Raw genomic sequence first — 27,401 nt, forward strand, 5'->3', positions numbered from 1 at the left:
TTATTGGCATAGAGTTGCTTGTAGTAGTTTCTTAAGATGCTTTGTATTTCTGTGGTGTCTGTTGTAACTTCTCCTTTTTCCTTTCTAATTTTATTGATTTGAGTCCTCTTCCTCTTTCTCTTGATGAGTCTGGCTAAAGGTTTATCAATTTTGTTTATCTTCTCAAAGAACCACCTTTTAGTTTTATTGATCTTGGCTATTGTTTTCTTTGTTTCTATTTCACTTATTTCTGCTCTGATCTTTATGATTTATTTCCTTCTGCTAACTTTGGGTTTTGTTTGTTCTTCTTTCTCTAGTTCCTTTAGGTAAGGTTAGATTGTTTATTTGAGATGTTTCTTGTTTCTTGAGGTAGGCTTGTATAGCTATAAACTTCCCTCTTAGAACTGCTTTTGCTGCATCCCACAGGTTTTGGATCGTCGTGTTTTCATTGTCATTTGTCTCTAGGTATTTTTTGATTTCCTCTTGAATTTCTTCAGTGATCACTTGGTTATTTAGTAACGTATTGTTTAGCCTCCATGTGTTTGTATTTTTTACGTTTTTTTCCCTGTAATTGATTTCTAATCTCATAGCATTGTGGTCAGAAGAGATGCTTCATATGATTTCAGTTTTCTTAAATTTACTGAGGCTTGATTTGTGACCCAAGACATGATCTATCCTGGAGAATGTTCTGTGCCCACTTGAGAAGAAAGTGTAATCTGCTGTTTTTGGATGGAATGTCCTATAAATATCAATTAAATCTATCTGGTCTATAGTGTCACTTAAAGCTTGTGTTTCCTTATTAATTTTCTGTTTGGAGGATCTGTCCATTGGTGTTAGTGAGGTGTTAAAGTCCTTCACTATTATTGTGTTACTGTTGATTTCCTCTTTTAGAGCTGTTAGCAGTTGCCTTATGTATTGAGGTGCTCCTATGTTGGGTGCATATATATTTATAATTGTTATATCTTCTTTTTGAATTGACACCTTGACCTTTATGTAGTGTCCTTCCTTGTCTCTTGTAACATTCTTTATTTTAAAGTCTATTTTATCTGATATGAGTTTTGCTACTCCAGCTTTCTTCTGATTTCCATTTGCATGGAATATCTTTTTCCATCCCCTCAGTTTCAGTCTGTATGTGTCCCTAGCTCTGAAGTTGGTCTCTTGTAGACAGCCTATATACGGGTCTTGTTTTTGTACCCACTCAGCGAGCCTGTGTCTTTTGGTTGGAGCGTTTAATCCATCCACGTTTAAGGTAATTATCGATATGTATGTTCCTATTACCATTTTCTAAATCGTTTTGGGTTTGTTTTTGTAGGTCCTTTTCTTCTCTTGTGTTTCCTACTTAGAGAAGTTCCTTTAGCATTTGTTGTAGTGCTGGTTTTGTGGTGCTGAATTCTCTTAGCTTTTGCTTGTCTGTAAAGCTTTTGATTTCTCCATAGAATCTGAATGAGATCCTTGCTGGGTAGAGTAATCTTGGTTGTAGGTTTTTCCCTTTCATCACTTTAAATATATCATGCCACTCCTTCTGGCTTGTAGAGTTTCTGCTGAGAAATCAGCTGTTAACCTTATGGGAGTTCCCTTGTATGTTATTTGTCATTTTTCTCTTGCTGCTTTCAATAACTTTTCTTTGTCTTTTAATTTTTGCCAATTTGATTACTATGTGTCTTGGTGTGTTTCTCCTTGGGTTTATCCTGTATGGGACTCTCTGTGCTTCCTGACCTTAGGTGGCTATTTCTTTTCCCATATTAGGGAAGTTTTTGACTATAATCTCCTAAAATATTTTCTCGGGCCCTTTCTCTCTCTCTTCTCCTCCTGGGACCCCTATAATGCGAATGTTGTTGCGTTTAATGTTGTCCCAGAGCTCTCTTAAGCTGTCTTCATTTCTTTTCTTTCCTTTTTCTTTATTCTGTTCTGCAGCAGTGAATTCCACCATTCTGTCTTCCAGGTCACTTATCTGTTCTTCTGCCTCAGTTATTCTGCTTTTGATGCCTTCTAGTGTATTCTTCATTTCAATTATTGTATTGTTCATCTCTGTTCATTTGTTCTTTACTTCTTCTAGGTCTTTGTTAAAAGTTTCTTGCATCTTCTCGATCTTTGCCTCTATTCTTTTTCTGAGGTCCTGGATCATCTTCACTATTATTATTCTGAATTCTTTTTCTGGAAGGTTGCCTATCTCCACTTCATTTAGTTGTTTTTCTGGGGTTTTATCTTGTTCCTTCACCTGGTACATAGCCCTCTGCCTTTTCATCTTGTCTATCTTTCTATGGATGTGGTTATTGTTCCACACGCTGCAGGATTGTAGTTCTTGCTTCTGCTGTCTGCCCTCTGGTGGATGAGGCTATCTAAAAGGCTTGTGCAAGTTTCCTGATGGGAGGGACTGGTGGTTGGTAGCTGGCTGTTGCTCTGGTAGGCAGAGCTCAGTAAAACTTTAATCTTGTCTGCTGATGGGTGGGGTTGGGTCCCTCCCTGTTGGTCGTTTGGCCTGAGGTGACCCAACACTGGAGCCTACCCAGGGTCTTTGGTGGGGCTAATGGCAGACTCTGGGAGGGCTCATGCCAAGGAGTACTTCCCAGAACTTCTGCTGACAGTGTCCTTGTCCTCACAGTGAGACAGAGCCACTCCCTCTCTCTGCAGGAGACCCCCAACACTAGCAGGTAGGTCTGGTTCAGTCTCTATGGGGTCACTGCTTCTTCCCCTGGGTCCTGATGTGCACACTACTCTGTGTGTGCCCTCCAAGAGTGGAGTCTCTCTTTTCCCCAGTCCTGTTGAAGTCCTACAATCAAATCCTACTACCCTTCAAAGTCTGATTCTCTAGGAATTCCTCCTCCTGATGCCAGACCCCCCAGGTTCAGAAGCCTGACGTGGGGCTCAGAACCTTCACTCCAGTGGGTGGATTTCTGTGGTATAAGTGTTCTCCAGTTTGTGGGTCACCCACCCAGCAGTTATGGGATTTGATTTTATTGTGATTGCGCCCCTCCTACAGTCTCATTGTGGCTTCTCCTTTGTGTTTGGATGTGGGGTATCTTTTTTGATGAGTTCCAGTGTCTTCCTGTCAATGATTGTTCAGTAGTTAGTTGTGATTCCAGTGTTCTTGCAAGAGGGAGTGAGAGCATGTCCTTCTACTCCGCCATCTTGTACCCCTTATTTTTTTAAATTATAAAATATTTAATTTAAAAATTCCAAGGGGAAAAAAAGAATTCCAGGGACTTCTCTGGTGGCACAGTGGTTAAGAATCTGCCTGCCAATGCTGGGGACACAGGTTCAATCCCTGGTCCGGGAAGATCCCACATGCCGTGGAGCAACTAAGCCCATGCACCAAAACTACTGAAGCCTGTGTGCCTAGAGCACACTTCTCTGTGCTCCGCAACAAGAGAAACCACCATAATGAGAAGCCTACGCACCACAACGAAGAGTAGCCCCCACTAGCCGCAACTAGAGAAAAGCCTGTGCACAGCAACAAAGACCCAATGCAGCCAAAACAACAAGTAAATAAAATAAAATTTAAAAATTCCAGGAATATATAAATATAAAAAGTAGAAGCTCCCTCATTTCTTCACTTCTTAATCCTGATATCAAAGGGTTTATTTTTAAAACTATTTGAAATAATTGCTTTCCTTTTCACTTCATAATATAACAAATGTTTATAATAGCTATATAATATTCTATTAAGCGGAAAGTAAACATTTACCAGTTTAGTCAGACAATTCTCGACATTTAGGTTATTTCCGATTGTTCACTCTTATAAATCCATGATGAACATCTTTTTGCCCACAACTCTTTCCACATATTGAATTATTCCCTGAGAGAAGATTCCCCCAAAGTGAATGACTGGGTCAATGGAAATCAACATTTTTATGACTCTTAATAAGTCTTGACAGAGTTCAAAGGGTTTCGTTAATTTACTCACCCACCCATAATCTCTTATGAGAATGACTCTTCCATCATACTCTCATCAGCATTGGATTCTGATAATTTAATAGGTGAAAAGAGTTTGCTTTGATTCACAACAATCACTAGAGAGGCAGCTTGGTGAGTGGAAATCCCTAGTCTTTGGAGCCTGACAGTCGTCATGGGGTCAGTTTCAGCTTTGCCAGTTGATATTGGTCAATAAGCTATCCGACCCTTCTGAACCTCAAGTTTCCTCATTTATAACTTAGATTATGGCATCTAACATGACTATGGTTGTGAGGATGAAATAAAACTGTATGCAAGATGCTTGGTGCCCAGGCAGGGGTGGTCTCCCTTCCTCTCCAGCTACAAGTGTTAACATTTTTCAAACCATGTGTCTTCTTGCAGTTTCTCCTTAGTCAATCATCTGTGCATGTCCTTTGCCCATGTATCTCTTGGGTTCTTAGTGGTTTCCTTTCTTTTTAAAATTAATTTGTATGGGTTTAGGAACATCAAGATATATTAACCCTCATTCTGTCATATTTGCTGTAAATCCTTACTTTGATTTTTAATATTTTTCTTTATACACAGTTTATATTTTTTATAAAAACTCTATCCCTAGGGGTGGGATAGGGAGGGTGGCAGGGAGATGCAAGAGGGAGGGGATATGGGGATATATGTATATGTATAGCTGATTCACTTTGTGATACAGCAGCAACTAACACAACAAATGTAAAGCAATTATATTCCAATAAAGATGTTAAAAAGAATGAAAAAAAACAAAACAAAAAACCTCTCTACCTTCTTCAGCTAAGAATTGAGAGGTCTCTGATAACACTGTTTACATTGGATAAGGAGCCCCTTCGCTGAGGTTTTAGAATTTTATAGTGGTCCTTTGGTATCTGTGTGGGGTTGGTTTGAGGACCCCACCCCCCATAGGTACCAAAACCTGAGAATGCTCAAGTTCCTTATATAAAATAACGTAATATTTTCACGTAACCTATAAGCATCCTCCTACATACTTTAAAATTTATTTTATTTTACTTTTTGGCCGTGCTGCACAGCTTGCAGGATCTTAGTTCCCCAACCAGGGACTGAACCCAGGCCCATGGCAGTGAAAGCGCCGAGTCTTAACCACCGGACTCCCAGGGAATTCCCCCCTCTCATATACTTTAAATCATCTCTAGATTATGTATAATACCTAATACAATGTAAATGCTATGAAAATAGCTGTAAATACTATATATATAGTATTTATAAAAATAGTTGTCAGTGAGCGGCAAATTCAAGTTTTGCTCTTTGGAACTTTATGGAATTAAAAAAATTTTTTTTCAGTCCATGGTTGGTTGAACTCCTGGATATGAAGGGCCTACTGTACATAAATATATTTCAATGAATTAGCAGAACCTTTGAGTGAGTAAAGAACCAATATACCGTAATTTTCAAGTGCTCTTGGAATCCTTTTGGTCTTTGTCTCACCAAGCTTTGTAAGGGATACTTGGAGGTATGGTCACTACTTAGGAGTGTTTGCCCTGTTTGAGACCACTCAGCACCTTAGACGACCCTTCCTGTACTTGGGGATCTCCCCCATCACAAGACCTGCCACACCAAGATAGAAGCCAAGACCTTGCTTTCACAGCCTCTCGTCTGTGGGGTGCAGGCCTATGACTTAGCACCATAAACCAGAGGCACCTGCACATGACTTGCATTTAGAAGAGGAAATAAAAGGTAGCAGCACCAGATGGCGTCTACTTTTCTGTCTTTCAGACGCAGAAACCTAAGGTGCCAGTATCATGCCTGGGGGCAGTGGTGTAAGCTGTGGGGTCTGGGTGGAGCAGTGGTGGCAGAGGGGTTGTCTTTGCTGGAGGGCTCATTCCCGCAAGGTGATCTGGCCATTGTTCTCCTCTGGGGATCTTCCAAGTCCCTCCTGGAGATTCTGTGAGACATTTGATGTCCTTTAATAAGACAGAGTGGATGCTCTTCTCTGCAAACAAGAACCCCAACTAACACAGGAGATGACTTCAGTCAGGATTGAACACTTTTCTCTCTCCAAGAAAGTAATAATAATAGTGCCTTGCACCTACTGAGTGCCTACAGTATGCCAAGAACTCTGTTAGGATATCTATATCTGTATGTCCATATCCAAACATATACATACATATATATACACATATACATACACACATATACGTTCTTTTGACAGTTCTGAAAGTTACATATTATTGTCCTCATTTCATTTTTTAAATGAATAATTTTATTGCTCTTACTAAAATAACTCATGTTTGTTAAGATAAATTCAAGCAACATGGAAAAGCATAAAGAAGAAAGGAAAAGTACCCACGATCCAGTAACCAGCGTTAACATTTAGAGGACGCCAGGTGAGACAGCTCTCTCCGTGCTTGTAGACGGATAGTGGGGGAGAGAGAGAATAGGCGGAGATAGATAGGTGAGTAGGTATAATTTTTTAAGCATGAGATCACAACATAGAAACTATTTTTCAATTGCAACAAGACATTTAGTTTTTAATTTGAATTAACAGAAGAAAAATCAGTCGAAGTGAAAATGAAATGATTGCTAAACTTCAAAAGATGTCTTTAAGAGATATTAATTCCAAGAACACTCCTCCAAGATCAAGAAAAAAATACTGTGAAAATCCATAATAGATATGTTATTTTAAAAAGCTTATTATTTAACTTTAAACAGTATGGATTGATGTACCAGCTATGAAAAACAAGGGAAAGAGCATCTTATTCTCCTATACCTTCTGTTTTTGTTACTTGTATTATTTTTACTTTGTCAGAGTTTTGTAACATTTATATTCTATTTCCAAATCTTAATTCTTTCATTTTCTTAATTCCGTGTCTTAATTCTCTATCTAGACAGATCCAACACGTATCCCTCATAGCTTCTCCATTCCCCAATTCAGTGTTTTTGTTCCTCTCTTGGTTGGCAGGACTTCACTATGGAGTGGTTTTTCTTGGGTGCTGGGTTCCCTGAGATCTTTTCTTTTGGACGATCTCTGCCTATTGCTTTGACTAAGAGGAAAACCTGATAGATATTGCTTCATGCCTTCAAGCTTTGCATGTTGCTGTGAAGAAGTGTGAGACCAGCCAGATTCAACCCTCTCGAAGGGGACTTCCTTTATATACATGACACTAACCTGGTCTTAAAAATGGAAAAAAAACCCAACAACTACTAAGATGTAGGAATGACATAGCTTTTTCAAGGCATTATCCTAGCGAGTAGTTCACTGGAGCCCAGGACTTGTATCTAGATCTGTCTCTAAAACCTGCATTATTCTATCCCACTGCACGATGATGCTTCTGTCTTGCAAAGTACAACCAGTGACACTGGGAAACGTTGGGAAAAGTAACAGTATTCAGCTTCCCTGGGCCTCAGTTTCCTCTTTTGTAAAATCCAGGGCTGGACCAGGTCAGTGGTTCCTAGATTTAAAGGTTTTAAAAAGCTAGTGATGTGGAGGGGACTGACAGAGGTGCTTGCTGATGAAGCGTGGGCACTAAAAAATAAGCTGCCAGCTGCTATTATCATTTTTTCATAAAATAAGGGACTTTTTTTTTTGCTGTACGCGGGCCTCTCACCGTTGTGGCCTCTCCCGTTGCGGAGCACAGGCTCCGGACGCGCAGGCTCAGCGGCCATGGCTCACGGGCCCAGCTGCTCCGCGGCATGTGGGATCTTCCCGGACCGGGGCACGAACCCGTGTCCCCTGCATCGGCAGGCGGACTCTCAACCACTGCGCCACCAGGTAGGCCCAAGGGACATTTTTAAAACTAAAAAAAGTAGAAAGGACATTGTCTCATAATAATGAGACTGTATTTACATTGAATAAACTAAGCTTTTTGAAAAACTCACTACTTATTCCATGCATTTGGCCTCCACCCAGTGATGACTTCTTCCTGGACAAGCACCCCTCCACGGGCAGGATTAGTAAACCACTGCCTAGATGACGTCACTGAAAAGATAGTCTATGATACTATGAGTAACAGTGAAACTTGTCCTTATTTTCCCAGGTAGGATGACTATATCCCAAGTCCCTTGGTCTTTAGAAAGCAATTAGCCTCAATGTGAAATGGGGACCAACTGATAAGGAAGTGAGGGACAGGATACTCCACGGTGAAGGTAATGGGTATGGAGAGACAGAAAAGATGGACCTTGTTCTTCGATTAATATAGTTATCACTGAGCTAAATACAGATCAAGTTCTACATTATAAAGTTTTAGCATGTTTCCTCAAACAACTTTTATCTTCTTGATGGTACTAGTATTCCTATGATATTGCCTTACAATAAAGTTTGACAACTACTGTGAAGTAAGCAGGAAGGAAGGGCAGAGGAATACATTTTCTAGTTTTATATGAACAAGACAGCTGCTTCAAGCATGCCTACCACGGAGCCTAACACACATATATTCAATGCCTGCTTTATCCCATGCTCAGAGCTAAATGATGTATCCCATCACTGAAATACACTTTAGAGACATCCTATCATTTAATCTCAACATACCTCTGAATTAGGAACTATCACTATTGCTTTTTTTTTTTTTTGTGGTACGCGGCCCTCTCACTGTTGTGGCCTCTCCCGCTGCGGAGCACAGGCTCCGGATGCACAGGCTCAGCGGCCATGGCTCACAGGCCCAGCTGCTCCACGGCATGTGGGATCTTCCTGGACCGGGGCACGAACCCGTGTCCCCTACATCGGCAGGCGGACTCTCAACCACTGCGCCACCGGGGAAGCCCTCGCTATTGCTATCTTACAGAGGAGTAAACTCAGGATCAGTTTGGTTAAGAAATCTATCAAGGGCACACAGCTAATAAGCCGTAGAGATGAGTTTCAAATCTAGGTTACTCTGGTTCAAAAGCTCATTCATACCACAAATTCTCACACAACAGGCTTGGAAAATATTAGCTACTGAATAAGTGTTTCTGATTTGAATTATTATAAAACAAACCTAAAACAACTTAGTTGAAGAATTTTAATGATATAAGTGTCCCATGGTGTTGAACTAGGAATCAAGCAATTCACTCAAGGGTAATAACCAGTGTTAACGTCTTTTCTTGTTCGTGTCTAAGCCCAGTCAGCAACGAGGCTATGTTGCTCTTAGTCACAGGGTCCCAGGCCAGTAGTGGCTCCATCTCAGTAGATATTTCCACGACTGCTGAGGCAAGAGAAATGACCACCACACACAGCTCTTAAAGTGCCTTCCCAGAAGCGACACATTTCACTTCCCTTCACATTTCTTTGGCCAAAGCAAGACACACGGCCATATTTCAAAGCGGGTGGGGAAGTTTGGCTACCAGGTGCCTGACAGGAGGAAAGCTGGAAATATTTGGTGAACGGCAGGAAGCCCCTTCCCGACCTCCAAGGAACCACTCACCTGTTTTCTGCCCCAATGATCTTGTCTTTTCCAGAATGAAATATAAATGGAATCATACAGTGTGTAGCCTTTGATGGCTGGCTCTTGTCACTCAGCACAATGTTTTTGTTTTTGTTTTTTCTTTTTTTTGTGGTACATGGGCCTCTCACTGTTGTGGCCTCTCCCGCTGCGGAGCACAGGCTCCGGACGCGCAGGCTCAGCAGCCATGGCTCACGGGCCCAGCCGCTCCGCGGCATGTGGGATCCTCCCGAACCGGGGCACGAACCCGTGTCCCCTGCATCGCCAGGCGGACTCTCAACCACTGCGCCACCAGGGAAGCCCCCAGCACAATGTTTTTGAGACCCATCCATGTTGCTGCCTGTTGACGTAGTTTGTTCCTTCTACTTCCTGAGTGGTATTTCATCATACAGGTGTTCCATAATTCATCAGGTGAAGGGCTTTCTAGTGTATCTTTAGTGTTTGGTCTGCAAATGCCTGCTTGAACTTTGCTACAAGAGATCTTTGCTAAGGGTTCCTGTTCAGTTACATGTCATAGCTACATGTTCATCCACCATCAGCTAGTCGTCAGCCTGCAGCTACTGGAGGGGGTAGATCTCCAGGAACTTTAACTTCAATTTACTTCTTCTGTTGGAAGATTTATCCACCCACTCACCTATTCTTTGTTTTAGTGAATGCCTGCTAGGTGCCAGGTACTGAGCATATCATGTTGAGCAGGACAGACTTGGTTCCTACCTGGACAGAGCTTTACGATTTTTAACCCATTAATCCCTTCATGATATGGGGAGCAGGTTGGAGAAGGAGGGAAGGGGAAATGACAAGAAAGCTTGGATGGCAAGTCCGAGGTCTTCAGGACCAGTTACTAGTGAAATGACTCATTAATCCCGTACTTGTCTGTCTTTCTTTTGGTGACAGGATGGCCCTATTGAAGAGAACCCATCTGTGTTATGTTTCTTTGTAGTTTACAGAGTGTTTCCATATGAATTCTCCCTTTTCATCCTCACAACAACTCTGGGAGGCAACACTTATTATCCCCACTTCCCTGACCAGGACACTGAGGCTCAGAGGGCTGAGCGGACTCAGGCCTCACATCGTGATCTGGGAAAAAGAGCCAGGAATCTGTTAGGGAGTGTCTCATACCAGCTGTTAGAGCCCAGGCCTTCTGATGATGACGTCAGTTTTTATGAGGTCAATAAAAATCCACCTGCATTTCTTTTCCCTGGCCTCTCCCTTGTATCTTTCTTATCTGAAGTTCATGTTTGCTGCGTCAGGTGGCTTCCTGTCGATACCATCCAGTTCTGGGGGTTTAAAGTTGTCCTGGCTGATCAATATCCAAGACAGGAGGACTCTTCCCTATATAATCTATATATTGTGCCCCTTACCTTTCATTACTTCTCAAACAATTGGAAAATGACTGTGCACTGCTGGAGTTCTTTAAGTCCAAGGGTCTCAAAATATTTCTTAGATTTTTATTTACTGGCAAATCCCCTCCTGAGGTGGAGGCTGCACATTGCCAGGTGAGAGGCACAGGTAGGACAAGTACTAGGGCCAGCTTGCGGGTGGACAGCAGAAGGTCCTCCCATTTTCAGGCCTCAACAGTTCCCAGGGGAGAGTGGGTATGGAAATGCTGTGATGTTTACAATGGCTGGCTGAGCTGGGCAGGAACATGAACGAGGTTCAGTACTGGGTTCTGCTAAGGTCTTAGGTGGGGATTAAATGGTGGGACAGAAAGCAGCGTAGGGGGAGCCGGGTCAGGAGAGGAAAGTGCTTCTGTTTATTTCCATTGAGAGATGTCTGATGGGCTGCAACCCCGATCTAATCCGCCAAAAGGTCACCGTCGTGTCCTGAGCTGCCATTACTGGCCTCTCCTAGTGCCAAGGTTACTGTCATACAGCATCGAAAGGCTCATCCACCCCTGCCACAAAAGGCACTCAAATCTCAAATAAGCAATTAATTAATGAACAAATGTCAGCCAAGTGGCCACAGTCACCGGCCACGTAAGTCTAAGGCCCACGGCCTACCACCTTAAAGTTCTAGATTCTCTCCACCATAGAGCACAGATATGCTTACTCTCCCTTCTCCTGCAAGATATGAAGAGTGATGGTGGGAGGCATGGAGGAGGAAATCTTCCGTGTCTGAAAACTGGTTACTGGCTCTTTCCAACCAGCAGAAAGAAAAGTAAACAAAAGCAGGTTCTATGCCTGATCCGTCTGCCCATCCGTCCATCATCAGAAGCGTATTTCCTCCCTTGTGCCATGTAAGAGTTCACAGCGCAGCTCCGCCGTTTAAATGATGCCCTCATGAAAATGAACTTGTTGCACTCTGCTGTGGTTTGTTTGTTATCACGAGAAAAACACAGTGAAAATGATATTGATTTTATTGCATCATTTTACTGACTAGAACGCCAGACTTATAGTGGATATAAGTATAAAAATAATCGAATTCTTACAAATACTTTGCTACTACAGTACTGAATAATTCGTGGAGGTTGCAATTATAATACAACTTTAAATAACATTCTCATAATGGATTTAACACAATCAACCAGGGGCTAAGGTTTAAAGGTCTGCAAGGAGAAATCTGGGACAATGTGAAAACTCAAAAGTTCCTCTTCCAGCTACATGCTTCATTTAACCATAAATCCAGCAACACAAACATGAACAAAACTCACAGCACCCCATGATGAGACATCTTTTAAAAAACAGGCGAAGTAATACAGAAACCTGGGTTAGTGTCCCAGCTAGACAGGTTCCATCCCATCCCTGTCTAGTCCCATCCTTCCTATCCAAGAACTCTGCACCTGAAGTGCATTATCATGTATCCAAGAAAAAAAAAGTTAGAATCTAATACGCCAATCCTTTTAAATATCCTCTTTAAAATGCCACGAGAACAGAGCCAGTCTAAGATATGTCTTTTTTTTAGACCTCAATTGCCCCCTTTGGTTTCACAGGGTTTTCTGTGAGCACTTCACACCAAATAGGACGGATTATAACACTCTTGAAAAGATACTTTAGCACAACAAATTAACTGACATTTAAAACTTTAATCTTTCTAGTAGTTTAACCAGCTTCCTTCTCCGGGGAGCCAAGAAAAGAAAAAGAAAAAAGAGCATATACTTAACAGCCAACTCTACAAAACGGTATGTATTTCCAAAAATGCACATGAGAACCTCAGAATGCCGCTTTGTCAAGAAGAAGGAAATGAAATGTCCCTTCTAATCCCCACAAAAGTTTTCACACAGAAAAAATATCTCTGATACTAAAGGTGGTTTTCAGTAAGATACAAAATACTGAGATACTGAACTTTGCTTTCTTCCTCTCTCCAAAGAAGCGCTCTAGTTTTGAAATCAGTGTATCTTAGAACCATAGGTCAAAACCCTAGTTTGGGGTGTGTTAGGCTAAACTGAGCCAGAAGCAGCTGGCCTGAACATTCTTGCTTCTGCAGGCAGCACCCATGGAGTTACAGGCACCCACCTGGGTGCACCACCAGTGGGCAAGATGGCTTAATGGAGGCCCCAAGAAGCCACACGTGAGGAGTGACCCTGACGCGTCTGCTCTGGCAACTTTCACATCTGAACGAATATCACCCTTCAACGACACTTTCGTGGGCAGCCATCCAGCCTCATCTTGCAAAGATGTTGCCCTCCCATTTGGGCTAACGTTAAGAACGACCTCTTTAAGAACTTAACGGTTACGTCTTAGTTTTGGACCTCAAATGCTATCAGCCAGCTTGATTACACTATCCACTCAGCAATTTTGGCTCTAAATGACTTAGCTGCTTCTGAAAACAAACTTTTGTCAAAGGAGGAAGATTTGTCAGCACTTAAGACATTTCAACTGAATATGTTCCAGACTCAGATCATGTTCACGAAAACATGCTTCCAATATGTGGGAAATGTGGCCTCACCATGGGAGCGGGGCGAGGCAGCCCTCAGACAGATGTCTAAGTCTGGCCGTGTCTGTCAAACACCCAGGTCATCACCATACACCTCCTTCAACCAAAGCCACGTACCAATATGCTTCTTGCTAACAGGCATGAGCCAGCCACTGTTATCTTGATGATGGCCTCAAGCATCCAAGAAATACATGTAACAACAGACCCGAAAGGACTGTTTCAACATTTTGCTTTTGTACTTCATGGCATTAGTTTAGTTACTGTTTAATAATATTAAAGTTCTTAAAATAAACAACTTTTATTTTAAGCCCACTCTCTCCAGCTCTCTTTGACACTGGATGGTGAGGCATCAGCCAGGGAGGCGAGGCAAGAGGTATAGCGAGAAGAACAAGCCAGGCGGAAGGGTTTGAGTCCTGGCCCTCCAACGCAAGGTGCTTATCCCCTCTGAAGGGCCCCATAGCCGAGAAATGGGCTCTCTCGCACCCACCTCACAAGGGTGCAGTGAGGCCACGTACCCGGCACAGAGCCTGGGTGTGGTGGGAACACATGAGATGTCTGTTGAGACTATTTAGGCTTTCTAAACTGTCTCTAGTGCCCTGGGCTGGCTCATGGGGCAAGAGGAAAAGACACCAGAAATAAGACCCTCTGGAGCTTCGACAAAACCTGCAGATGCTGGGAGGCCCCGGTGAGCACCTCCCTGCCTTGCGAGTCACCGTGCTCCGGCCTGCTGCGGGACATGGGGTTCCACGCGGCCTCTCTTCCCTACAGACGTCTGAATGTCTCATGGGCAGCTTCCTCCAGCGCCCCCAGCTGTGGGGCTCGCACGCAGGACCCAGGCATTTCTGTGCACAGGGCCCTCACACTCCAGGTACAGGGGCTGACACAGCGCCTGTGCCGGAGGGGAGGGCTTCTGCTCACCAGGGGTGCATCCAGCCTGTCCCCCATCCCTGGGGCTGCTGCCCCACCAGCTGTGTCTTGGCTCAGGGAGGACCCTCTAGAGGTGTTTAACCCCAAGCAGGAACAAAGCCAGCCTCTCCCTTCCTTACCCAGGCGAGCAGCCGGCACTGGCACTGACACCCGCCCCCAACCCTGCAAGCCTCTAGAAACTGCAGATACGATGTGAACTCAACCTTGCAGGGGGCCTCCCTTTCTCACAGTGAAAGGAAAAACAGCACTCTTAATCCACTTCACATGCACAAAAGCCACTCCCAGGAAAGCATTCTTGGAACTTACAGCACACTCTTTTCTGGATGTTGAGATTCTGCTCCAGGACGCTTTGGGGACCCAATGCTTCATGTCGTGAAGCATATAGCTTCTGGCCCTGGCACAGGCGATGATCTGTCAGCTGTGAGGTCAGCTGGAGGTGGCGGGCGCGTATGCCTGGGGACAGCCGCCATTGTGGCTCCGGGTCCCGGGGGCAAGCGAGGCTCTGCGGCCAAAGCCCGGAAGCAGCCGCCTCCCTCGGGCCCCAGCCTGCTGGCTCAGGTGTGCTGAATGCAGGAGCTTGAGCTCTCCAGTTAGATGGAAGACCACGAGGCACAGACGGCCGTTCGGTTGCACGGAAAGAGGCCAGACCCGAGATTTCTAAAAGGGGATGCTCTGAAATTTTAAGTTGGCACCCACTAACAAAACAGAATTCTTTTTGTATCTATCTCATGAGATGAATGCAATTTAAACTACTAAGTGGTATCACAGCTGACTAGTACTCCTGCTGCAGCAGGGAAATGGTGACTCGTGGAGACCACGGGACTCGGGATTTTGCACTTAAAACTGTTTGGACGAGAATTACATAAGACTAATGATTAGATTCATTCTGACGAGCTTAGAGAACCTTGAAGAAACAAACATGACCGGGACAGAACCATCTCCAAAGGCTGCACCGTTTCCAGAAGTGTGGGTGCCACTGAGCTCCAAGCTTCAGGGTGGGAACAATTCTTTTACCTCTGTGTTCTCTTCACTTCATCCTGAACCAGGATGTTCAAAAGCAGATGAGAATGATCACAGTTCCACAAGAAGCAGTTAAAGGCACAGCACAGGATATGCCCCCCTCGCAGGACCCACGTTTCAGCCACCGTAAGTAAGACTCGTGGAATTTCCTTCCCCAAGGCCAACGCTCAACTCCCTAACTGGCCAGAAGTCTTTAGTTCTCCAATGCTGACTTGAATTATACCCATGTTTCTGGAGGGAACTCCGTAGTAGTACAAAGAGTTACAAATTACTGTTTGAGAGAAAATAAGTTATTTCTTCAATGAATAAATAGCTTTGAGCGGTTGGCTGAACCACTCAACCGACACTGAGCTTGAGGACGAGATCGGGGCTACTAGCAAAGATGCCGCACTGGTGGGTAAGCAGGCTCACGTGTGGCTCCAGCCCAGCTCCGCATTCTTTCTCAGGAACCGCACGCCCGGCTTCCCAAAGCACTGGTGTTTCAGAAAATTGAATACGCCTGTTCAGCCCATTTCCCTAACCATGTTCAGCTGCAGCAACAACAAAAGCTGCTTCTCCATTAGTGGTGAAGTACCAGCTCAGACCCAACCTGCCTTGAGCTCTCTCCACTTCTACTCCACATGTAGCAGCCTCGGCCTCAAGGATGGAGGTCAGAGCCCACGCACCATGCGGTGCCCTCAGGGATGGTACCCTTCCGCCAGGGCCTTCATCCAGTGCTTGCTGGGCCTCTAACTAGAACCAAATGGAAGTTGTTTTGCCCTGATCCAGATGTAACTGCAAAGGGAAAAAAAAAAAATCCTAGGTAAATGTGTCACCTTGACTAAAGAAAACAAACTTGAATTGTGTGCTGTGCCTCCCAAATTTCAGTTCCTCGTTTTGGGGGTTTGTTTGGAGAACGTAGCACGAGACGACTTAGGTGGGTGTGTTAACCTCCAGCATCTCCAAACACTAGTGGTATGTCCATCGGCATCTGTTGTTCAGCACGTAGCTACTGGGCAGGAAAACAACGAAAGAGCCAGTATTTTGCTGGAAATGAATCACCACATTGAGGCCTATGGAAGTGCCCGAGTGGAAGAGGCCTTCGTTCTGGAGCAGTCTTGAGAAACATCCAAAAGGAGGCCTCCCTCCCTACTTTTGCATTTACTAAAGTGCAAACTAAGGAAAACCTGGGTCCTTGCACTGATACCTGATGATCAGCCCTCATTAACAGTCACCCCGAAGCCACGGCCAAGCTGCAGTCATGCGGGGGCTCTACCGCACTGGCCCGTGTTCACATTCACAGTAGCAGTGAAGGTGCCGGATGAGCAGCCTGCAGCTCCACGTCCACGGGCTCCAGCTGTCCCCTTCCACTGTGGTCACACCCCCCACGCCCATCCCCTCTCCACTGGCCGCTCAGGTGTGGCTGCACAAGTCCTGGGAGTGGCCGGCGGGAGGTGCTCCGCTGGTGCAGTCGCAGCAACGGGCCCCTCTCTCTGCTGCGCTTAGAAGTAGTCTCTTCTCCTACTCTCATCGCTGATGAAAGATGGGTTATACTGTCCGGGGAAAATGCAAGAATGCCGCGATCCTGGCAATCCAGTGTAGGCCGGGTAGAGTCCATTTCGTTCAAGTTCAGGATTCCTCACACTTGTAGGCTGGTGGCCAAAGAGAAAAGAAGAAAAGTCAGTTTATTATTCTTGGGTTTAAATTTAATAGTTAAGAAAAAAGAAACAATGAATGCTATATTTTGACGAATTTAAGATGGAGGCACCTATACATAGCAGAGCAAGGTCTGACCTAGAAGTCAGGACCTCCCAGGTCATCTCTTTATGGAACCTGGGATCCCTTTGCCCATATTTTAAAAGTGGGTTTTTAGAAACATTACATAATCAAGAGCAGCCCAGTCATTTTTATTTTATTTTATTAAATTTTTTTTATTTATTTATTTTTGTCTGTGTTGGGTCTTCGTTGCTGTGCGCGGGCTTTCTCTAGTTGCGGTGAGCGGGGGCCCCTCTTCGTTACAGTGCGCGGGCTTCTCATCGCGGTGGCTTCTCTTATTGCGGAGCACAGGCTCTAGGCGCACGGGCTTCAGTAGCTGTGGCACGTGGGCTCAGTAGTTGTGGCTTACAGGCTCTAGAGCGCAGGCTCAGTAGTTGTGGTGCACGGGCTTAGTCGCTCTACGGCATGTGGGATCTTCCCGGACCAGGGCTCGAACCCGTGTCCCCTGCATTGGCAGGCGGATTCTTAACCACTGTGCCACCAGGGAAGTCCCAAGAGCAGCCCAGTGATTTTAGACCAACGTAGGAAAAGACTTGGGTTAACTATTATCTTGATTATTATCAAGAGTAATTATTATCTGATTATCATTTTGACTTTTAAAAAAGAGTTTCTTTGCAAAGCACAATGTCTTTAAATCCTCTCTGGTATTTAGCAGAAAGCTATTGTCCCTGCTGAGAATGGGGAACTGACCTTCACAAGGCCACCTGTCGGAGGTGGAGTTAGGACCCCAAAGCAGGAGGCCAGCTGATTCTCAGGTGTCTCTGACCAGATCCCAGCTTAGTGGGTTGTGACTACCTACCTAACGCAAAAGGAGCCCCTGGGGAAGGCCCTGGCTACTTTGAGGAGGCCCTCCTTCAGGGAGAAATGTCGGCTTATAGAAACAAAACACTAGTTTCCGCTTATTATAATGTGGATCCCAGGAGAGCCCACCTGAGGCCACTGTGAGGGACAGCCCACTCCCTCAGGTGACAGCTTAGGCTCTGCTTCTACAGACTGTTCAGCCCACTGTCTGAAATGAAAATGGGGTTCATGTAAGTTTGTGAGTGCATCTACCTAAGACAACTCTTCAGCTAATGGCCTGGGAACGTGCAGCAAACGTGGGTCCTGTGATGCTGTAGGCCTGTCAGTTGCTCTGTCCTGGTGCTGCCTGGGGGCTGAGGAGCCCCTAGTGAAGGTTGTAAGTGTGTGGGTACCCCTGGGAGAGATACCTGCTTAGTTACGGCTGCAGTTGTCAGAGGAAAAAGACTTTCCTGACAAACAGAGGGTAAAGCAAAGCTCCTATGCATACATATCAACGGAAACATTCAGACTAGATCTATCTTTGTATCTACATTTATCTTTCCCCTTATTTCTTTTTGTTCTTCCTCCAGGCCAGGTTCAGATTTTTCAGAGTTCATTGAAACTACAGCTTCCTTAGCACGAATGCCCCTCCCATCCAAAGTCTGAACGCGCAGGTTCATCTCCACAGCAACCAGAGTGGTTGTTCAGTCTGTTAACAGGATTGCCTAAAGCTATTAAGTCCCTTGAAACCTCAGGGCAAGGTTTCACGTTTACTGCTATACTTCTAAGCCAGCGAGGCAGGAGAAGTCACTTGCCAGCTGTTTGTTTTTCAGCTCAGGTATCACCGCCTGTGTTTGCTTTATGGCTGATGCAGTGTAACATGAAAGAACTGAGCAGGCGTGGGAATATGACATGGGTTATTCAGTGTGGGACAGAAGAAGCAAGGGTTCAAGGCGGTCTCTCATCTTTCCAAATGATGCACTCCAGGGCTGGACATAGCAAATTATTGAAGACCTATTGAATCTTCCAAACCTCTGACAATTCAGGATGACGCTGAATTGTTCTCTTTTATACCTTTTCCCAATCCCTCGGTTTCAACTACCCAACCGCATGATGTAAAGCATGGCAGACAAGAGATAAGAATGAAAGGGCCAAAGGCTAAATATCATGAAATTCTTTCTCTATCTTTTACCTTCCAATCCTGTAACTTAAAAGCAAGTTCAGTGACATGAAGGTTATTGCTTCAACCTCATAAAGTACATACCGTGCTCTGTGGAAATACTCTTCATAGCTCAATGTTGAAACGAATAAATCCCATGCAAATAGACAGTAAGTAAATTGAATATTAAACGATGTGAATAAGAGGCGTAGGTCACCATTCTTTTTAACCTTTAATGAGCTGGAGTGCTTCTACTACAACAAAATAGAATCCGTTGGGAGTTCTCTGGTCGCCTAGTGGTTAGGATTCCGGGCTTTCACTGCCGTGGCCCGGGTTTAATCCCAGGTCAGGGAACTGAGATCCTGCAAGCCACGTGTCGAGACCAGGAAAACAGAACAAAACAAAAAACCCCAAAACAAACAGAAAAAACAGAATCCCTTTAATTCTCCGAGGAAATTGGAGCTGGGAGGTCACTGGGCATGGGAATACACACCGAGTAATACACATCCGTCATCTGGAGGAGGTTTTTGGTACTTCCATTCTCATGCATTTCAATAGCTTCTCGGCCCCATTCTTGTGAGCGAGGGTTTTTGGGGTACTCAGCATATGGGGACATTTGGAAATCCCCACTTTTGAAGATGAGCTTGCTTATGTCGTTTTTATTCTTTCTGCAAGGTAAAAAAAATTGTGAAAATTGAAATAAGTTCTGTGAAGAAATGCTAACTGTGAAAGCACCATCTGGTTTTCTGCAAGGAAAATTAGACCTAAAGATACCACTATGCATTTTTGTAGCTGCCCACTGAGGAATGTTATTATTGTTGTTATTATTTTTAGTATTTGCCTATAAAAACGCGATTAGGTGCAAAAAAAAGATGCAAAAAATCTTCCAACCCAAAGGGGCAGGTGATCGTGGGTAGAGAGGACAAAGACAGCTGCAGTGGAGCAGATTTAGACTGTTCTGGGGGACAGACATCGCTGCACCGTGGGGTCAGCCAGGGAAACGAGAGTCATAAATTCAGAAGATGTTGCAGCGGGAAGGGCCTTTAGGATTCTTTAGTCCAGCAGTTCCCAACCTGCTTGAGGAGCTCTGGGGATGGGGCAACTCTGGCTTTGTGAAGGATGTGACTTGTCCTGGGGTCACAGTTGGCTACTAGTAAAGCTGGGGCTAGAATTCAGGCCTCCCACTCCCCGGCCACTGCTGTTCCACTGCATGAAGCTACTTCACGAACCATGAAAACAGTATGTTTTGTTTGCAGAAAGGCCCACCTGTGTACATACCCATACAGACTCTCATGTCAGCGGGGCAGGGAAACCCTAGGACAAGTTCCCTAGTGGTGAGAGTTCTCTGACAGGAAACTGTTGGAGGATGTGTTATTCACCTTCTGTAATGGGCCTCGAATCAGACATTTTTAGTGATATTTGTCCTGGGTAAGATAATCTGGAGTTTCCTCCCTCTATACCTTGCTTTCCTGTAAATAAATGTTCTAGGGAAGGCACCAAATCATTCAGGATCTTAAAACCAGATGTCCAGCATGGGGCTTAGGCGTTGTCCCTTCTTTCAAGTTGAGAACAGACCTGCCATTGTGTTGCTCCCTGGGGACTGGAGCATCTTGTCTCAAACAATGGCTTACTGATTTACAGTGACCTTCTCCCAGGGACCAACAGTCACAGGCTCTCTTTCCCCAAATGGCTACACTACCTGGTACAGGACACTGAGCGGATAGGAGGCTTCCGTCTCCTGGAGCACTCAAAGTCTATCTCTCTAGCTCCTAGTCTCCTACCCAGATTTTTATTTCCACTCACACAGTTTGTCTCTGATGCTTTGATTGCAACGTTGTGAATGACAGGCATGGGCTGAACCATGATGCCTGCGTCCCTGGATGGGCAGTTGGAGCAGCTAGCTCTCTGCAGCATTCCTGGAGATAGAGGATATCTTAGAGGGTATCTTAAAATGTCCTTCAGGTCAATGGTTGAAAAGATAACTTGCTATTTTGTAGGTCCCCTCCATCTGCTATGTCAGGATAATTCCTGCCATTTATTATCATCTAAATCAAAAGTCTGAGTTTTCCCTTATCTGAATAACCACAGAGAAGGGAACCAATTCCTTTCTTTTTCTTCCTTTTCCAATCGAAACCCAGTCCCACTGCTGTCCAGGAAGCCTAGAGCCAAGTTTACTACTGTCTGCTCATCCACATGCCTGCCCCCTCTCCACTGCTAAATATTCCAGGCAATCCCTTTCGTCTTTGTTTGCTTCTTAATTTTCCCATTTAAAGTGTAAAAGTCGGGCTTCCCTGGTGGCGCAGCGGTTAGGAATCTGCCTGCCAACGCAGGGGACATGGGTTAGAGCCCTGGTCCTGGAAGGTCCCACATGCCGCGGAGCAACTAAGCCCATGCACCACGACTACTGAACCTGTGCTCTGGAGCCCGCGAGCCATAGCTACTGAGCCCGCATGCCGCAACTACTGAAGCCCACGCGCCCTAGAGGCCATGCTCCGCAACAGGAAAGGCCACTGCAATGAGAAGCCCGCGCACCGCAACGAAGAGTGGCCCACGCTCGCCACAACTAGAGAAAAGCCTGCGTGCAGCAATGAAGACTCAACGCAGCCAAAAATTTTATTTAAAAAGTGTAGAAGTCAATGGTTTTTAGTATATTCAGAGTTGTGAAACCATCAGTTGTGCAACTTTGGAACAATTTCATCACCCCAGAAAGAAACGCCACACGCCTTAGCCATTACTCCCCAGTTCTCCCCCTGGCCATCCAGGCCTAGGCAACAGACAATCTACTTTCTGTCTCTATTTGATTTGCCTATTTTGGACATTCAAATAAATGGAACCATACACATGTGGTCTTTTGTGACTGGCTTAATCCACATAGCATACTATTTTCAAGGTTCATGCATGTTATAGCGTGTTTCAGTATTTCATTCCTTTTTACGTCAAGTAATATTCCATTGTATGGATATATCACATTTTGTTTATCTGTCCATCAGTTGATGGATACTGGGGTTATTTTCACCTTTTGGCTATTACGAACAATGCTACTATGAATACTTGTGTACGTGGTTCTGTGCGAACACCCGTTTTCATTTCTCTTGGTATAAGAGTGGAAATGCTGGGTCAGATGGCAATTCTGCTTAACGTTCTGAGGAACTACCAGACTTTTTCGAAGTGACTACACCATTTTACGTTTCCACCAGCAGCATCTGAGCGTTCTACTTTTCCCACATTCTCACCAACACTTGTTATTTTCTGGGTTTTGTTGGTGTGTTTTAGTAGCCATCTTAGTGGGTGTGAAGTGGTATCTGATGTTAGTTTTGACAGCATTTCCCTGATGGATAATGACATTGAGCATCTTTTCATGTATTTATTGGGCATTTGTGTGTCTTCTTTGGAGAAATGACTATTCAAGTTCCTTGCCCACTTTTAATTGGGTTGCCTTTGATAGGGACAGAGTAAAGGGACAAAATAGGTGATTAAATAGTTAATCCCACTAAAAAAAAAAGCATGGGAGACCCCTGTAAGCTATGATCACTCAAGAAAGCAGGTTTACTTAACCACAAAACCAAGCTGGCTTGCTTAGCAACAAAACCATGCCACAGAAGCTTGAGACATGCCCCCAAACAGTAAAACAACGGTAAAATGAGACCCACATCCTGCCCAGTAAGGTCAGTAAGTTAATAATTCCTAGGACACGCTCCTTTGCATGCACTACAAACAAACATACGGGGAAAACATGACATTATACTACAACCTGAGATGATTTACCACTTTTAGCATATGTTACCACCCTTCTGCTTATTTAAATAGTGCCATGACAGTCCCGGCTTCACCATGTAGGGACGAGAAAATTCTCCCGCCTGCTGTGGAGGAGCTGATGATGGAAGCGTGACGTCCACTCAACAATGGTCCTCTCCCCCTCCCCATTCTTCCTTTGATTATAAAACTGGAGCCCACTAAGTTCTTAGTGTGGCACCCTCTTGCCCACAGGCTTGTAAACCTCACAAGCATCCTATTCTGATAAATCACTTCTTATCTATCACTTTGCTGAATTCTTTCTGCACCAAGACATAAGAACCTACGCTCTACTAAGTCCCAAAATGCGTTCTGCGGTTTCACCTTTTTACTCCTGAGTTGTAAGGATTCCTTATATATTTTAGATGATGATTTGCAAATACTTTCTCCCCTCCTGTGGGTTGTCTGTTTCACTTTCTTGATAGTGTTCTTTGAAGCAGAGAAGTTTTAATTTTGATGAAGTCCAATCTATCTTTTTCTTTTGTTGCTTGTGCTTTTGTGCTCTTTTAGTAAAAATCCCATTTGCTGTCCTTTTCTTTCCCAGATGGCACTACCTATCATGAATTTCCCTTTTTCCTTTTTTTAAATGGTTCAGTCATTCATTACGATTTAATACTGTAAAGCACTCCCAGACATTCTTTAAAAGGGGTAAAAATGACCCTTGCTTAGCACAGGCAAAGAAGGAGAATTAAAATGTGGACTCTTGGCACTCACCTGCAACAGGTAACAATCAGTGCGATGCCCAGGATGAGTAGAAGCCCACCTCCCGCTGCTGCGATCACCACAGTGATGAGCTGATAGGCTAAACAGGTTTAAAAAGGAAAAAAGTGGATTGGTAAGAGGGTAATGAATGAATAAAGGAATACCAAAAAATGGTCCCCTTCCCCGCCCCACGGCTACCCCATGCCTCAGCTGGTGACCACTTTTCATTGTCTGGGCCCCCAGCAAAGGCTGCTTGGGACTAGCTCTGCATTTTCTCAGTTGAAGGGGAGCAGATTGTACCATCCCCAAATATGCCTCTTTGGTCTATTTATTATTTTGAGCTGATATTTTTGAGAGACTGCAGACACAGAAGAAACTCTGAAAACTGAGTATTAATTACCCATTTGTAAGGGAAATTTACAATAGAAAGAGGCTTGTACCAGGAAGAGAGCTAATACCACAGATAACTTTTTCACCTGAGAGACTTATCTGCTTGGCACACAACCTTTGTGTCCCAAACATTTCCTCTTCTCACTTTCCTGTAAAGTGCATTTTCCCCTTTGAAGCCCTAGACCCCTGGCCCTTTCCTCAGCTCAGGAGGGCGTATGAGCCTCAATCATCTGGCTGCCTTTGGAGTCTCATATCTTTGTGGGGCTCCCGTGTGTATGTGCATAATTAAAATTGTTTTTTCTCCTGTTACTCTGGCTTTTAATGGGAGTGGGGAGGGGGTGTCAGCCAAGAATCTAGACGGGTAGAGGGAAAATGATTATCCCTCCTCTATACTATTTTGAGCAGAGTTTCTCTTTCTCAGCCACTCCTAGAATGGGGGCTCCCAAATTCTACCTGCAGACCAGCCCAATGACATTGTTACCAATCCACGCTCAGAAGAGAAAAATAAAAGCGATGCATACATTTTTCAAAAACTAAACTCTTTTGGGTTGTTTTTTCCCTAGTTTTAATACCTTCTAAAATTTGGTCCTTCCGACTTTTTTTCTCACTTAACACAGATGCATTTTATCTTGTGTAAATTATGCCTCCAGTAAAGCTGCTTTTAAAAAAGTAATTGGAAAAAAAGAGTATTTTCTTGGCTACTTCCCACCCTTGGTGGTTAATTGTTTTTTAAAATTTTTGAATTGATGTAAAATTTTTTAAATTTGGTTTTAGGTTCTTACTTGATAAAATAAAAAGAAGGCAACCCTAGGTTAGATTCCACAATTTTATAAGAAATATTACCCAGTCTGGGAATCACTGCATAAACCATGCTAGAAACTGGGTAGTCTCAACACATACACATTGAATTTAATTACCAGAAATTAGCAGTCATATAAGCAAGCACAGATCATATATAATAAACAATATTAAAATTTTAATTAATTGGTTTATACCTATGTATTTCTGGAAAACATATTTTCAATAAAATCTATTAAATATTCAGATTGTTTTTTGCTGTGGAAATACGATTATAATTGTGCTCTCAGGTTGTAAGGTCCAGGATGAAAAAAAAAGAGCCGATGACCAGGTTTTCTATAGTAAATTAGGATGGAACCATACTCTCTAGGTAGTCAGGTAAAGTCAAAGGATAACGCACAGAGCTGACGATGAGCAGACTGTGAGAGAAGAGCAAATACAAGTCATGCAACCATTTACCTGTCCTTTCTTGAAATAAATAGCACAGAAACCTGATCACTATGAAAAACCATCAGTATTAAGATATCCAGGAAACAAAGCCACACGAAGGAAGGAGTTAATTCTCTCCCTCACCTCCTGACACATCTACTCAAGCTTCATTTTTTAAAAAGTGAGGACAAAAGACAAATCTCTTGAATTTGTCGACTTCCCTTTATCTCCACCAACACTACCCTGAGCCACCATCGACTGCTGACCAGACAACTGTCGTCACCTCCTAACTCACGCTCCTGTGCCCAGTCTTGCCCACTCACTCCAAAAACCAAATCTGACCATGCCATTTCCCTGCTTCAAAAAACCTACAGAAGCTCCCATTGTTCCTAACCAGAAACCAAAGTCTAGTTCTTGCTTATCCCTCCACACCAAGTTCATGTTTTCTCACTTCCGGCAAAACAAGTGAGCAGTCATTTTAGAAGTGACCCTTGCAAGTTGCTGCAGCCGTGGCAGGTTCCCCTTTGAAACAAGCACCTGTGTTGTGTCTAAAAAGAGACAAAGGCAGTGTAGACCAGTGCTTTCCAAACTATCTGTGGTCAAGGACCAGTTCTTCTTGGCCTGTGCTTTTGGATATTATTTTTAAATGAAGAAAATAAAATCTCATTTGTTCCTCTTGTCTTTCCCCCCAGGCACCAGCTATCATGAATTTCCTTCTCTCCTTTTTTTAAGGCATCTACTGCAGACCAATACTTCCGTAAAATACAACAAAGCTATTTATTTTACAAAGGATCCCACGCTTGGGTGTCAGCCATGTCAGCGTAAAACGACTCTAAGTGCTTACTCTCCGTTTCTTTATCATCTTGTCGCCATCCTGTCCCAGTTCATAGTTCCCACACTTTGAGGGGTGCCGTGTTAGGAGGTGGTTTGATATGATTTCAGGTCCCGTTGTTTGTGACAAGAATGAAATTGTTTTTAAGAATGAATTTATTGGGGAATTCCCTGGTGGTCCAGTCGTTAGAACTTGGCACTTTCACTGCCGGGGCCAGGGTTCAATCCCTGGTTGGGGAACTAAGATCCCGCAAGCCACTGGGCACGGCCAAAAAAAAAAAAAAAATGAATGACGTTATTGCTTTGATATAAAAGTGAAAATGTATTTCAGGATGTCAGCATCCACATCTGTGGCTGCCGACAGCACTTACTAGTGCTGCTGGGGGCTTAATAAGAACCTATGAAGAAGCAGCATGAACGAGGGGACATTTAGACTCTAAATGCTCAGAGCTTGTGGGGACTCTTGTGAGTGTTCGGTCTGGACAAGGCTATCCTTTGCTGATCTAAATAGCTCTCCGAAGACCTTGGGGCACCAGCTCCTCCCATGGTAAAGGGGACTCTTCTACCAGTAGTGGTGGAAGCCGGGCAGCGCAGTGGCCTCACAAAGATCATCTTGCCTGTCAACACGAGTGTCTTGATTCCCTAGCAACATGCTCTGGAAACAAGGATTGTGGGTTTTGCACTGACAGTTGGAAATCTGCTGAACCGTTTCTCCTGAGAACCAACTTGTTGAAAGGTACACCTCAATTAAGTTTGGACTTTATTCCTTTCATCTCCCCTTTCCTGGAACAACAGTGTGATAAATATGTGATTAGCTTGGACTGTTATTTCTTTATTGACTTATTAAGAGACATCCTTGGGCTTCCCTGGTGGCGCAGTGGTTGAGAGTCCGCCTGCCGATGCAGGGGACACGGGTTCGTGCCCCGTTCCGGGATTATCCCACATGCCATGGAGTGGCTAGGCCCGTGAGCCATGGCCGCTGAGCCTGCGCATCTGGAGCCTGTGCTCCGCAACGGGAGAGGCCACAGCAGTGAGAGGCCCGCGTACCGCAAAAAAAAAAAAAAAAAAGAGGCATCCTGTGTGCTACTGCCTTGTGAAATTTTAATTCCCACAGTCAACCTGTGTTAAATAAAATGTTGGCAAAGACCACCTCTTGGTTTCTGAGCATAATTTGCCCCCTTGAAACAAAACACACTGATATAGACAAGTGCTTCTCAAACTTTTCCTGCACATCTGACTCACCCAGAGGACTTCTTAAAACTCAGATGCCTGCTCCCCACCCCAAGAGATTTGATCCAGCAGGTCTGGGCTAGGCCAAGAAGTTGTATCTCCAGTAAGCTTCTGAGGGATGGAGACACTGCCAACTGGAAGGCCACACCTTGGGTGGCACTGGCTTAAATTATGTAGGAGAGGAAAGAATGCTGGACTGAAATCCGAAGACCTCTGTGCACATAAGCACAGAGGAAGCGCCTGGGAGGGAACTCACAAAAAAACGTTCACAGACGTTAGCACTGCCTCGGGTAATAATGGATTGGTACTTTCTTCTTCGTGTTTTTCTCTATTTCCCAAATTTTATTCATGTGTTTATATAAACACACAGATACACACAACCTCCTCTAAATCTAGAAATTGTATGTGTATATATGTACCTATATAATTTCCTTTATACACAT

The 27,401-nt window shown here is 44.2% G+C and overlaps 1 protein-coding gene across 1 annotated transcript in view; it reads right to left on the bottom strand.

The window, feature by feature from the left end:
* Window positions 1–11,616: 11,616 nt before the first annotated feature.
* Window positions 11,617–27,401, bottom strand: part of HEG1 (heart development protein with EGF like domains 1) — an 81,466-nt gene continuing 65,681 nt past the window's right edge. Inside the window, exons 16-18 of the mRNA XM_060010836.1 lie at window positions 23,293–23,380; window positions 19,280–19,454; window positions 11,617–16,723 (exon numbers count right to left, since the gene is read on the bottom strand). Of these exons, the coding sequence (XP_059866819.1) occupies window positions 16,574–16,723; window positions 19,280–19,454; window positions 23,293–23,380 (413 nt within the window). The 3' untranslated portion in view covers window positions 11,617–16,573. The remainder of the gene's footprint in view (window positions 16,724–19,279; window positions 19,455–23,292; window positions 23,381–27,401) is intronic.

Source organism: Delphinus delphis, chromosome 4 (assembly GCF_949987515.2).
Source record: "Delphinus delphis chromosome 4, mDelDel1.2, whole genome shotgun sequence".
NCBI classification, from domain to species: Eukaryota; Metazoa; Chordata; class Mammalia; order Artiodactyla; family Delphinidae; genus Delphinus; species Delphinus delphis.